Source organism: Polypterus senegalus, chromosome 12 (assembly GCF_016835505.1).
Source record: "Polypterus senegalus isolate Bchr_013 chromosome 12, ASM1683550v1, whole genome shotgun sequence".
NCBI lineage: Eukaryota > Metazoa > Chordata > Cladistia > Polypteriformes > Polypteridae > Polypterus > Polypterus senegalus.
The window spans coordinates 36728062-36742385 of record NC_053165.1 but is presented as its reverse complement, the minus strand read 5'-3'; the positions used below and the strand labels follow the sequence as shown (position 1 = coordinate 36742385).

Genomic DNA, 14324 nt, shown 5'->3' with positions numbered 1-14324 from the left:
CAAAAACAGTTTGGTGATAAACAATGACTTTTCCAATATGATGGAGCACCATGCCATAATGCAAAAATGATGACGAACTGGCTCAGGGAACAAAACATTTACATTTTAGGTCCATGGCCAGGAAACTCCCCAGATCTTAATCCTATTGAGAACTTATGGTCAATCCTCAAGAGGCAGGTGGACAAATAAAAACCCACAAATTCTGACAAACTCTAAGCATTGATTATGCAAGAATGGACTGCCATTAGTCAGGATTTGGCCCAGAAATTGACTGACAGCATGTCAGGGCGAACTGCAGAGGTCTTGAAAAATAAAGGCCAACACTTTAAATATTGACTCTTTGCATAAACTTCATGTAACTGTCAAAAATGCCTTTGAAACTTATGAAATGATTGTAATTATACTTCAGTATACCATAGAAACATCTGACAAAAATATCTAAAATCACTGAAGCATCAAACATTGTGAAAATCAATACTTGTGTCATTCTTAAAACTTTTGGCCATGACTGTATTTTTGTAAGAAAAAGATATAAAATAATCTGTCCTCTTAAAAATGCCTTCAGAGTTTCCCAGAGTATTCCACAGACCTCTGGGAATGCATTTGTCTCCAGAAATTTTGCTTGGATATGAATTCTGTATACATCTCATCAGTTAATCATGGGGGTTAAAAACGCCAGCTGTGAAAAGAGTATATAGGGCATAGTAATTTAAGATCCATAATCAGAGGGGCATGGTCAGAGATAACAATAATGTTGTACTTGCAGTACAGTTCTAAACTTGGCCTGTCCTAAACTCCTTGTTCCCGATTCCCCTAATTTAAACAATCCTTAATAACCTACTCATACATTTCTCCAAAACATTGGTGTTCTTCCAGTTCTGATAGAACCCATCGCAGTGGAATGGGTCCCATTTACTCCAAAAGGAGTCAGAATGTCCCATAAACTTATACCCTTCTATCCTGCACCATGACATGAGCCATGTATTTAGCCTTCTCATCTCCTCAATCTTTCCTGGACTGGCACGGGGCACAGACAGAACTTTGAAGGAAACTATCTTGCCAGTTCTGCTGCTCAGCCTAGCAACTAACTCTTTAAATCTGGACTACAAAATTAACAAGACCACCCTCATGTATTTCATTTTTTCCAACATGAACAATGCAAACTGGACCCACTCCCACTCTGGCCACGAGCCTAACAGCCCTTCCAGAGAGGTTTCCCACCTGTGCACCCAGAAGGCAAGAATACCATGAGAGACTTTGTCTCTGGAGTAAACCTGTGCTTTAAACCCCCTATTGTTTTTATCTCCAACTATTACTCTCTTTCTCTTTATGGGAACTGGTTTTGAAGTAGCCCACTGGGACTCCTCATGTCCATCACCTCAGAACCTTCAGACCATGATCCAACTTTGCAAGGACCCGAAAACGGTTTGACACTTCCCAATTCTGAGGTTGACAAGTCCCTGGACATTGCTATAAGTTACTTTATAGAACAACAAAAGTTACAGCATGTGATGACTCCTTGCTGTTTTAAAGATAAGACATTTAAGGGACACTCCAGTTATAATAAGCAAGCAAATTTTACTAAATTCTTGGCTCGAAATATGAAACTATTTTCCCAGAAAATATTTATTTAGATACGGCAATATTACTGTAATGGGTAATGGTATATATTGCATCCAGGTATCAATCAACATCTTAAATTGACAGCCAACATTAATGGAAAAATAAGTGTCTACTCATTTTAAACGTGTGTATTTCTGTCATTACAGACCAACACAGAAGTCTTCTGTGTGCACTGGTCTGTTAATTTATAAATAATTGCAAATTCTACAGAAACTGAAAGTGGTGCTAGTGAAAGTATCTATTACACATGCAAAATGCAAAGTACATCTGCTTATAAAAGTTGCAGTTCCTGTATGTATGTGTGTGTGTATATATATATATATATAAATATAAAACACTCACTCATACGTGGCCATTGGGTTTAATCATTGTTTGATCAAACGTTTCAGTTGGCAGGGCACTTAATGGTGGTTACTTTCTATAATTAACAGAAAATGCTTTAATAAACAGCAGACATCCATTGAGGGGCAGTGCTGTGAGTATGTATGAGGTCAGAGGCAAATGGCTAGATTTTTTCAAGAGAACAGAAAAGCAACAAATACAGATTTTTACACATGGATTTGAAGAAGGGCACAAGATGTTGGATTAAAGTTGATGGGTTACAGACACAGAAATCAACACCACATTCCATTCCACACAGCTAAAATGTGAGGGTACCATTAACACATGAATGCCAAAACTGGATAAATGAAGACTGGAAAAGTGTCTGGCCTGACAAATCAATGGTGCAGGCTGTTGTTAGTAGTGTAATGGCAGGTACATATTAGGCCTTTTAATACAGTGCATCCAGAAAGTATTCACAGCGCATCACTTTTTCCACATTTTGTTATGCTACAGCCTTATTCCAAAATGGATTAAATTCATTTTTTTCCTCAGAATTCTACACACAACACCTCATAATGACAACATAAAAAAGTTTACTTGAGGTTTTTGCAAATTTATTAAAAATAAAAAAACTGAGAAATCACATGTACATAAGTATTCACAGCCTTTGCCATGAAGCTCAAAATTGAGCTCAGGTGCATCCTGTTTCCCTGATCATCCTTAAGATGTTTCTGCAGCTTAATTGGAGTCCACCTGAGCTAAATTCAGTTGATTGGACATGATTTGGAAAGGCACACACCTGTCTATATAAGGTCCCACAGTTGACAGTTCATGTCAGAGCACAAACCAAGCATGAAGTCAAAGGAATTGTCTGTAGACCTCCGAGACAGGATTGTCTCGAGGCACAAATCTGGGGAAGGTTACAGAAAAATTTCTGCCGCTTTGAAGGTCCCAATTAGCACAGTGGCCTCCATCATCCGTAAGTGGAAGAAGTTCTAACCCACCAGGACTCTTCCTAGAGCTGGCCGGCCATCTAAACTGAGCGATCTGGGGAGAAGGGCCTTAGTCAGGGAGGTGACCAAGAACCCGATGGTCACTCTGTCAGAGCTCCAGAGGTCCTCTGTGGAGAGAGAAGAACCTTCCAGAAGGAAAACCATCTCTGCAGCAATCCACCAATCAGGCCTGTATGGTAGAGTGGCCAGACGGAAGCCATTCTTTAGTAAAAGGCACATGGCAGCCCGCCTGGAGTTTGCCAAAAGGCACCTAAAGGACTCTCAGACCATGAGAAACAAAATTCTCTGGTCTGATGTGACAAAGACTGAACTCTTTGGTGTGAATGCCAGGCGTCATGTTTGGAGGAAACCAGGCACCGCTCATCACCAGGCCAATACCAACCCTACAGTGAGGCATGGTGGTGGCAGCATCATGCAGTGGGGATGTTTTTCAGCGGCAGGAACTGGGAGACTAGTCAGGATAAGGAAAGATGACTGCAGCAATGTACAGAGATATCCTGGATGAAAACCTGCTCCAGAGCACTCTTGACCTCAGACTGGGGTAACAGTTATTCTTTCAGCAGGAAAACAACCCTAAGCACGCAGCCAAGATATAAAAGGAGTGGCTTCAGGACAACTCTGTGAATGTCCTTGAGTGGCCCAGCCAGAGCCCAGACTTGAATCCGATTGAACATCTCTGGAGAGATCTTAAAATGGCTGTGCACCAACGCTTCCCATCCAACCTGATGGAGCTTGAGAGGTGCTGCAAAGAGGAATGGGCGAAACTGGCCAAGGATAGGTGTGCCAAGCTTGTGGCATCATATTCAAAAAGACTTGAGGCTGTAACTGCTGCAAAAGGTGCATTGACAAAGTATTGAGCAAAGACTGTGAATACTTATGTACATGTGATTTCTCAGTTTTTTTATTTTTAATAAATTTGCAAAAACCTCAAGTAAACTTTTTTTATGTTGTCATTATGAGGTGTTGTGTGTAGAATTCTGAGGAAAAAAATGAATTTAATCCATTTTGGAATAAGGCTGTAACATAACAAAATGTGGAAAAAGTGATATGCTGTGAATACTTTCTGGATGCACTGTACAAGCCAAGAGCCATGTGAATGATTTGTGATACCCAAGTATTGTTGGAGTGTGCAACCCTTCATGGTCTCAATCTACACTTTTTCAAATGGATATTTCCAGTAAGATAATGCTCCATATCAAAAAGCATGCATAATCCCAAGTGGAAACTGCACAATGATATTAAGCAAGCAGGGGTAAAAATCCCTAACGAATGTTTCTATCACCTTGTAGAACTGACACCTCAAAAAATTCAGGCTGATCTGGAGTCATAATATGGCCATTCCTGATATTGGGTAGACTTAGTAATGTGATAATAACAGGGGAGCAAATACAAAATTATTTATTTCTGGGTGTTTCTGTACAATCATTTTGCATGTTCCATCCCTCCCATTACAAGTGGATATTAGTACTGGGAACAGTTAGCATTCAGTTGCAAATTCTGAAAAAAATCAATCACTGTTAAGTTTGTAATTTACTGAAATAAAGGTCTTTTTAGTTTGAGATGCTTTCACACAATGTTACTACTGTTAATTAATGCACTTGCCTATCAGTTTTATTATGCTGTTGAGAAACTGGAATTCGTGTTGGACAGAAAACAAAATGCGTATTGCAAAATTTAGCAGTAGGGTCATGTGTACACATTATAGTTAAATTCTCATTTGCACATCACTCCAATATACTTATAAGGGATATACTATATGTGCAGAAATAATGAGATATAAAAACATGCCACACTAAACTTTAATGACATGTTCTTAACCTCACATCTGAATTTCTTCTAAGCAGAGTTATATAGAAAAAAAAACAAAAAAAAAAAACACACACACAACTTTTTACTTGTCTCTCAAAACAGGACACATTTTAGGGGATATGTTTTTTTCTATCACAGGATATGCTGCTTTCTGTGGATTACACATCTTATAGGTAAGAGAAGACATTTTGGTGCAATCAACCATATCAACTGAGCCACCTCATACTTTCAATACATTTTTTTTATTATTTTATTTACCATTATACCACATTAACACATGCATTAGTATCTAATAGTATCCAGCAATAACTAATGAAATGTTGCTGAACTAATTATGGCATAACACTGTTATAAAGCAGTTTTTCCCCATTAAATGTTTTTCAAAAAAAAAAAAAAAAAAAGAAAGAAAACTGGTATTTCAGAAGGTCAGCAAAACAAAAACTTTAATTCTCCTGTAAAATTACAGCTACAAAAGTCAAATGAATGGCATTTGGTACTCAAAACCAATTAAAAAAATGTTCAAACTCTGCATTATATATCAGGCATAATTTATTAATGGTAGCATTGCAGAGAAAAGCACAACACTGATGAATTCAATTTACATTTAACATATTGTTTCAGTGCTTCCAATTTACGATCCAAATAAGAGGATGGGATGTGTGGCTACTGAGAAATAAATTACTAGTGTATTTTGCTTTGGAGTAAAGATATTTCATTACATTTTATAACATACTGTAGCACAGCCGTTTCCATGATTTAGTTACCTTAACTAAAAAGTAAAATCTGACTCTACATATAGCAAGACTCTACAAACTATATAATAATTACTAACACAGTAATTGTTTGAGCAAGTTTGCACCTCGACTTATTCATTTAAAACACAAAGAACAGAACATGTACATTAAAAGGCACTGTATTCTCTTCTCGGATTTTATTAGTAATGCAGAGTTTTACTGAAAATAAAGAATAAGAATCATTAGTTATGCTCCAGCTGCCACCTGGTGGCCAACTTTAGCACACAGACTAATTCCTAACAAAAATACTCCTTAAGTCTATATTTGTTAAAAAAAAAAAAAAGTAATACTGGACTTCACATATAAATTACTGCAAAGGAAATAGAGATGAGCTATATACTGCTAATTTCCATATTTAAGCATCTCAAATTTCAAGAGCTTACACTTTCATCATATGTAAAACTGCATCAAAGCTTTTGTGAAACATTTGATGTTCAAGGGAGAGTAACTCACATAAAGAGGCATAAAGAAAGACTTTTCACTGCAAAATGAGCACAACGGCAACTGCCATGGCCTCATACCAAGGGAGTTTAGTATACTTGCCTTGATCTCAATGCAAAGTGAGGATTGCTTTTCACTGAAATGGAAGGTAGGGAGCTTGGTAAGGTTTGGCAGGCACAAGGCATATCCACTGAAGGTATCCATCATCTTATCACAGCGGGACTCTAGGGAATTGAAAGGCAATGTGGGCACAGATTCAGCAAAACTAGTGGATGGTTCTCCCTCCCTCTATCATTATTCCAAGTAATAGTATGGTTAATGTGACCTACTTCTTACTTTGGTTAAAAAAAAGTTGATCCTCATATAAAGCCTATTTGTTAACAAATTCTGTATGGGCTCACCTGGTCTCTCCTGCTGGACCTTCAGACAAACTGACTGGACAAACTCCAAAGGCAGCTGCACAACTACCTAAGAGAATGAAACATTTGTTTAACTTAAACATATCTTAAAGGAAGCAAACATCTGTCAAGTAGGTGCATTAAAGTCAACTTGCCTCAAAGCATAGTAAAGTCCATATTCAAGTTATGTTAACATGATACTAATACAGTTCAGTGGGGCAATTTCCCATTATGTACCCACACTAATGTAATAAGGAACACCACACCAAATGCCAGTTCACATTAGGAATATTGATTGCTCAGGGTTGTAGGGACCAGAGCCTATCCTGGCAACATCCAAGTGCCAGTCCATCACAGGACTCTCTCAGGCACTTAAAAAAAATACCTGATATGAGACATTATGGTTAAGTCACCAATTAACCAAACAGTGATATTTTGGGCTGTAGGTGGAAAATCTATATAGACCAAAGGAGAACATACAGACACAATTCAAGCCCATGACTCTGCTACGGGGAGGAAGTGACCCTATCCTTGAACCACCATGCCTCTCCATATGGGGAATAACAGATATGAAAATCCTGCATTTAATTAAGGTGATGTCTATAATTATCATTGGTAGAAAGAACCAAATTGTCAGCCTTAAACCGCTTCAGGCTCTGATGAGCCATCATGAATAAAGACTTATTTTTTTAAGTCTCATAGGCACATAGGGTAATGTTTATTGCCCAAATTTAATACATATTTTTACAAATTTCCAAATAAGATGACAAAAAAATATAGAAAAAGTAGTTTACCCCATGATGAACGTAGTTTTCTCCCAGTAAAGGTTTCATGACATTCTTACTAAAGTCTACAATTTTCTGGACATGAATAAAAGCATTTCTTGCAATCTGTAAAACACATACATACATATATATATATATATACATATGAAGATTTCCAAAACAACTCACACCAGTAGCCAGAGGACTCCAAACCTTATTTGAGCATATTAAAAATAATTCAGTATAGCATAACATACCAAAAAAATAACCATTTTAATTATTTTTATAGTATTATTACACTAAAATACCCCTAGGATCCACAGAATTACCAGCACAATAATTGTAACAGTGGTAGCAGATAGACAAGGCTGAGGACAGTTAATAGTCCATGGTCTGTGGTCTATGGAAAGAAATGGCAAGTACTTCAGGGATTATCTGACTGCTGACCAAAAGGGAAAGTGGTCAGGGCTGCCAAGGATCATACACATTTTGTGAACAGCTGTCTTTACATCCTACCATCTGAGAACAGATATAAGAACCCCAAATTCAGAAAACCACAAAGTCAGAAGAAGTTTTGTCACCACCGAATACACCCTTCTCAGTAAGGTAAATTGTGGCACAGGAACAAACAAGGACGTTTTCATGAACTGGATAAACAATAAAGCTGTTAATGAGGACTAGATACTTATTAAAGAGTTTTATGTTTTATCATACCCCCTGTTATGTCTTATTTTCTAATTAATTGACTGGCTAGATATCTGGACAGGCAGCCTGGTCTTGTTCAGTGTTGTTCTGACTAGAACAGGACAAATATCTGGACTTCTAGACAAAAAAGGCAATCACTCCAGTAGACATTTAAGGCATATGTGTGTCACATAACACAGCAACATTTTTCAGCCCTCTTAATCCAAGGACATTGAGAAAGCTTATTTGCACATTGAAAATATTTCATGCTATACTTTCTTTAAATATATTTTACTCTGTGTCAATTCTAACATTCATTGTAAAAAATGTCTCACACCTTTCAGGTACAAAACTAAATAGGTTTTATACATATAAATACCTATATACCTATTAAAACATAACTAGTTGTTAGTATAAGTATTAAATAGGTATAAATGTAAAATATGCAATTAAGGTTTTATTAGTAGTTCTGGGGATCCAGTGCTAAATGAATAATGAACCTTTTCGTGGGTTTAAGTCATAAAAAGCTTCATGAATCAATGTGTGATGTTTTTAACAAGGAAAAGGCATTCATGACAAAATGGCAGCATTAAGTCTACAGCATGTGAATGACATATCAGCCTACCAGCTGCAAGGTCACATCTAAGAAGCAAATTAGGTCATATCTTTGTTACTCAGGTCCAAAAGCAGTGAAAAGCAAGAAGTGAAAGAGTGAAACAAACTTGCATTAACAATTTGGAGTAACAAGTCAAATATTTCAGTAGCAAAACAAGACTGTAGTTGAACTGAAATCTGAACAAGATTAGACAGAATAAATATAACAGGTGGATATAAAATCAAAAAGGTTTTCCAAAAAACTTCTCCTTGCTAACTGCAAGTTATGTAAGCAAGAACAACAGTTGTGCTTGAAAGTTTGTGAACCCTTTAGAATTTTCTATATTTCTGCATAAATATAACAACATCCTGACCTAAAACATCATCAGATTTTCATTCAAGTCCTAAAAGTAGATAAGGAGAAACCAGTTAAACAAATGGGACAAAAATATTATACTTTGGTCATTTATTTATTGAGGAAAATGATTGAATATTACATATCTGTGAATGGCAAAAGTATGTGAACCTCTAGGATTGGCAGTTAGTTTGAAGGTGAAATTAGAGTCAGGCGTTTTCAATCAATGGGATGACAATCAGGTGTGAGTGGGCACCCTGTGTTATTTAAAGAACAAGGATTAATCAAAGTCTGCTCTTCACGACATATGTTTGTGGAAGTGTATCATGGCACGAACAAAAGAGATTTCTGAGGACCTCAGAAAAAGTTATTGATGTTCATCAGGCTGGTAAAGGTTACAAAACCATCTCTAAAGAGTTTGGACTCCACCACTCCACAGTCAGACAGACTGTATACAAATGGAGGAAATTCAAGACCATTGTTACCCTCCCCAGAAGTGGTCAACCAACAAAGGTCACTCCAAGAGCAAGACGTGTAATAGTCGGCAAGGTCACAACGGACCCCAGGGTAACTTCTAAGCAACTGAAGGCCTCTCTCACATTGGCTAATGTTCATGTTCATGAGTCCACCATCAGGAGAGCAATAAACAACAATGGTGTGCATGGCAGGGTTGCAAGGAGAAAGCCACTGCTCTCCAAAAAAAAACATTGCTGCTCGTCTGCAGTTTGCTAAAGATCATGTGGACAAACCAGAAGGCTGTTGGAAGAATTTTTTGTGGACAGATGAGACCAAAATAGAACTTTTTGGTTTAAATGAAAAGCATTATGTTTGAAAAAAGGAAAACACTGCATTCCAGCATAAGAATCTTATCCCAGCTGTGAAACATGGTGGTGGTAGTATCATGGTTTGGGCCTGTTTTGCTGCATCTGGGCCAGGATGGCTTGTCTTCATTGATGGAACAATGAATTCTGAATTATATCAGAGAATTCTAAAGGGAAATGTCAGGACATCTGTCCATGAACTGAATCTTAAGAGAAGGTGGGTCATGCAGCAAAACAACAACCCTAAGCACACAAGTCATTCTACCAAAGAATGGTTAAAGAAGAATAAAGTTAATGTTTTGGAATGGCCAAGTCAAAGTCCTGACCTTAATCCAATCTAAATGTTGTGGAAGGACCTGAAGTGAGCAGTCAATGTGAGAAAACCAACCAACATCCCAGACTTGAAGCTGTTCTATATGGAGGAATGGGCTAAAATTCCTCCAAGCTGGTGTGCTGGAATGATCAAAAGTTACCGGAAACGTTTAATTGCAGTTATTGCAGCAAAGGGGGGTCACACCAGATACTGAAAGCAAAGGTTTACATACTTTTGCCAATCACAAATATGTAATATTCGATCATTTTCCTTATTAAATAAATGACCAAGTATAATATTTTTGTTTCATTTGTTTAACTGGTTTCTCTTTATCTACGTTTAGGACCTGAGTGAAAATCTGATGTTGTTTTAGATCATATTTATGCAGAAATATAGAAAATTCTATAGGGTTCACAAACTTTCAAGCACAACTGTAAGTGGGCAATTTATTAAAGTAGTGAGTTTAGAAATGTTTTACTAGAATGTAACTAGAAATAATGAGCAAAAAAAAAATGAAAAGATGAAATCAAAGAGTTGTAGCGGTGTTACATGAATGGGGATGTCTTAATGTGTTTTGTGCCACATTATGTCTTTCATATAGCATTGTCACGTTTATGTAGTTATGGTGCCTCTGTGTAAATGTTGTCCCCCTGGAAACAAAGGCGGAAAGGAGACCACTGCAGGATCGTGACCCTGTCAATTCCATCCAGGTATTAACATCGAACGCATCGCGAGAGACAAAGAAACGCCGATCCGGGTCGTCACATACCTATCCACAGCTTGCTGCTCTCAATGCCAGACCTTTAACGATCTCGCCATGCTCACAAAACCCCTGGGATTCAGTAGTATCAGGACACGCCAATGACCATATGGTGAGACAGTTTCTTTTTTTACTTCGGGAGAGGACCAAACACAATCAAGTGTTCCCATATTGCAGTTTCCACTGGACAGTCTCTAACCAGTTCAATGTCATTTCCACTAATCATTCTCTGGACAATTTCCTGGACTTTATGTGTGGTATGTGTTTCTTGTGCATCATATCTGTTTTATGTTCAGTGTAAGGTCAAGGGAGGGTTTGCACTGTATTTTTTTTTCTGCACTGTTTATTATAATATTCCGCCACTCACATGTGAGTTTGGGGGTGGGGAGAGGTGAGATATTTATACTGTTTGGCATTTTGTTTCACTTCTTTTTCATTCATATTATTTTTATATATATATATATATATACACACACACATACATACATACATACATACATATGCTTATTACTGCATACCATATACTACCTTGTCAGAGGTGCTTCAACAGTACTGATTTCCAAGACCACTGCTGCATGCCATTCAGTATCTGCATTTGTGAAACAAGAACTGCATACAACACTTTAAATTCCATTAAGATGAGTTTGCTCAATGTAGAAAGTGGTCATTGCCAAGGATATGTATTTCCTGTTCTTCTTTTCAGGATTTTCAAGGTCAGTATATCAAGGTGCATCCAAGGCTTGGAGAAGTTTCATTTTGGGAATGTAAGAGTTACTTCTGTGGTTTTCAAATTAAATTGTTGATTTCTTATCAGGTTGTGATCTCCAGTGTAAACTGGAATCGTTCACAACTGAATATGGTGCAATTGAGATGACAATAAGCACCTCCAAATCTGAGATTGTGGTTCTCTCACAGAAAAGTGTGGCTAATGAATGGTTCAGAAGGGGCTACAAGTGATAGAGTTAATTACCTGTGGTGGTTAAGTTTATTTTAGAAATTTTGAGTATACCTGCTGTATCTCTAAAAGCAAAAGTAGCCACTTGAGATGCTTTAGACATGTACTCCGAATGTTCCTTGAGCATGACCCATAGGTGGTAAGTGATACCATTTCAGTCAACTGGGAAAGACCCAAATCAGACTCAGGACTTACAGAAGGCATTATATCTGTTAACTACCCTGTAAACATCTGGGAATTCCAAACAGCTACCTGGAAAGCACTGTCAAGGACAGAATGGCCTAGTTAGTGCTGCTTAGTATACTGGCCCACTGACTGCCACCAGAAATGACTGAATGAAAATGAATGAATGAGCAAGCATATGATTGATGTATGTAACTGTCTCACGTTAAGAGCAAGAAAATGGAATTAGACTGATTAGCAAGCATTTTGACATAGTCGCTCTAACAGTTAGAAGGTAACTATACTGAATTAGTTTGTTAAATAGATAAATGTATAATTGTAATAATAATTAGGGAGATAAAGTCTTACTTGTCTTTGCCCTTGACAGCAATTATTTTGGCAGGCAGCTACGGTTGAACCACGGTAAACCTCACACGACTAAATTCACTGGGCATATCTCAGTGGTTCATTTGTACAAAAATGCCGTATCATGGGTAAGTTTCACTTTCTGTGTCATTGTCTGATAACCAATTTATATTGTCATCCCTATCGTTTGATTCAAATAAAGGTTCATTCTAAAACTGCCTTCACACTTTGGTTCCCCATTGTATTTTCATTGGAGGCTCCACCCCACTAATGAAAACTGATCAGTTACAATATAGTTACCATTAAGTGCAGAATGCATAGAAATATTCATGATTTTTTATAGCACGATTTTTGTTTCATCCACTAGATGGCAACAGAATACTGTCTCGTAGTTATTTGTACTTGACACTATAAAGTGTATAATTATACGTCACCCCAAGTGTGACTTGGGTTTAACTGTACTTGCATAGAATTCTGAGCAAAAGACACACTCTGGGATATGACAAAGGGGGTTAAATACAACTCAATTTCTTTACCATCTTATGTTTAAATTATGGTTCATTGTGTACTGCATGACATCACTGGCTGTCACGCTATAGCTACTAGCAAGCAGCTGCTCTTTCTGGGGGAGCATGAACCAGAAGGTTATGTCAATGCTATGCAATAAAAATGCAAGGATCATTTAATGATATTATGCCTACAGACATGGACAAATGTTTTGGGCCCCCTCCATGAAAAAACTGAACCCACGGTTACTCCGAAATAACTTGAAATTGACAAAAGTAATTGGCATCCATAATTGTTTATTTCATATTTAGCAAGAACAGTCTTGATTCAAAAAAATATTTAAAACAACAAATGAAAATGGCACAGATAAAAAATGTTAGGAATATTAATCTAATATTTTGCTGCACAACCTTTACAGCAATCACTGCAAACAAGCATTTCCTGCAGCTCTCAATTAGACTTCTGAACCTGTCAACAGGTAGTCTGGCCAGTTCTTCCTAAGCAAACTGCTCTAGTTGTGTCAGGTTTGAAGGGTGCCTTCTCTTGACTGCATGTTTCAATTCTTTCCATAGATATTTAATGAGATTGAAATCAAGGCTCATAGAATGCCACTTCACACGTTTTATTCTTAGCCATTGTTGAGTGTTTTTGGCTATGTGTTTTGGTCATTTACCACCCTGTTGGGAGGATCTGTGACCTATGAGACAGAGCTTTCGGACATTGGGCAGTACATTTCGTTCCACAATGTCTCAGTAGTCTTGAGATTTCATTGTTCCCTGTGCAGACTAAAGGTATTCTGTGGAGACTTAAATCAGTCACAAAACATAATCAAGCATCTTCCCTGTCTTACAAATACAGGTGCTGGTCATAAAATTATTGTGAAAAAGTTGATTTATTTCAGTAATTCCATTCAAAAAGTGAAACTTGTATATTAGATTCATTCGTTACACACAGACTGATGTATTTCAAATGTTTATTTCTTTTAATTTTGATGATTATAACTGACAACTAATGAAAGTCCCAAATTCAGTATCTCGGAAAATTAAAATATTGTGAAAAGGTTCAATATTGAATACACCTGGTGCCACACTCTAATCAGTTAATTAACTCAAAACACCTGCAAAAGCCTTTAAATGGTCTCTCAGTGTAGTTCTGTAGGCAACACAATCATGGGGAAGACTGCTGACTTGACAGTTGTCCAAAAGACGACCATTGACACCTTGCCCTACTCTCTCTTCTGTTTCTTTTTCCAGTTTCTCTGTGGTGGGGGCCTGCGCCACCACCAACCTACTCAAAGTACCATGATTCCCCAGCATTGATGGACTAAAAGCCAGAAGTCCACGTGATCATCATCATCAAATCCTTCCGTGAAAACCATAAATACAAAGAGGACTGTTTTAATTTATGTTAGGTAGAATGCTCAGAGGGGACTGGGCGGTCTCATGGCCTGGAATCCCTGTAGATTTTATTTTTTTTTCTCCGGCCGTCTGGAGTTTTTTTTTTTTTTTCTGTCCCCCCTGGCCATTGGACCTTACTCTTATTCTATGTTAATTAATGTTGACTTATTTTATTTTCTTACTGTGTCTCTTATTTTTCTATTTTTCATTATGTAAAGCACTTTGAGCTACTTTTTTTTGTATG

The 14324-nt window shown here is 37.4% G+C and overlaps 1 protein-coding gene across 1 annotated transcript in view; it reads right to left on the bottom strand.

Annotated features, from left to right (window-relative positions):
* The window catches only part of ippk (inositol 1,3,4,5,6-pentakisphosphate 2-kinase), a 130980-nt gene that overhangs the window by 83100 nt on the left and 33556 nt on the right, over window positions 1–14324 (bottom strand). Inside the window, exons 3-5 of the mRNA XM_039770856.1 lie at window positions 7197–7292; window positions 6406–6472; window positions 6107–6228 (exon numbers count right to left, since the gene is read on the bottom strand). Of these exons, the coding sequence (XP_039626790.1) occupies window positions 6107–6228; window positions 6406–6472; window positions 7197–7292 (285 nt within the window). The remainder of the gene's footprint in view (window positions 1–6106; window positions 6229–6405; window positions 6473–7196; window positions 7293–14324) is intronic.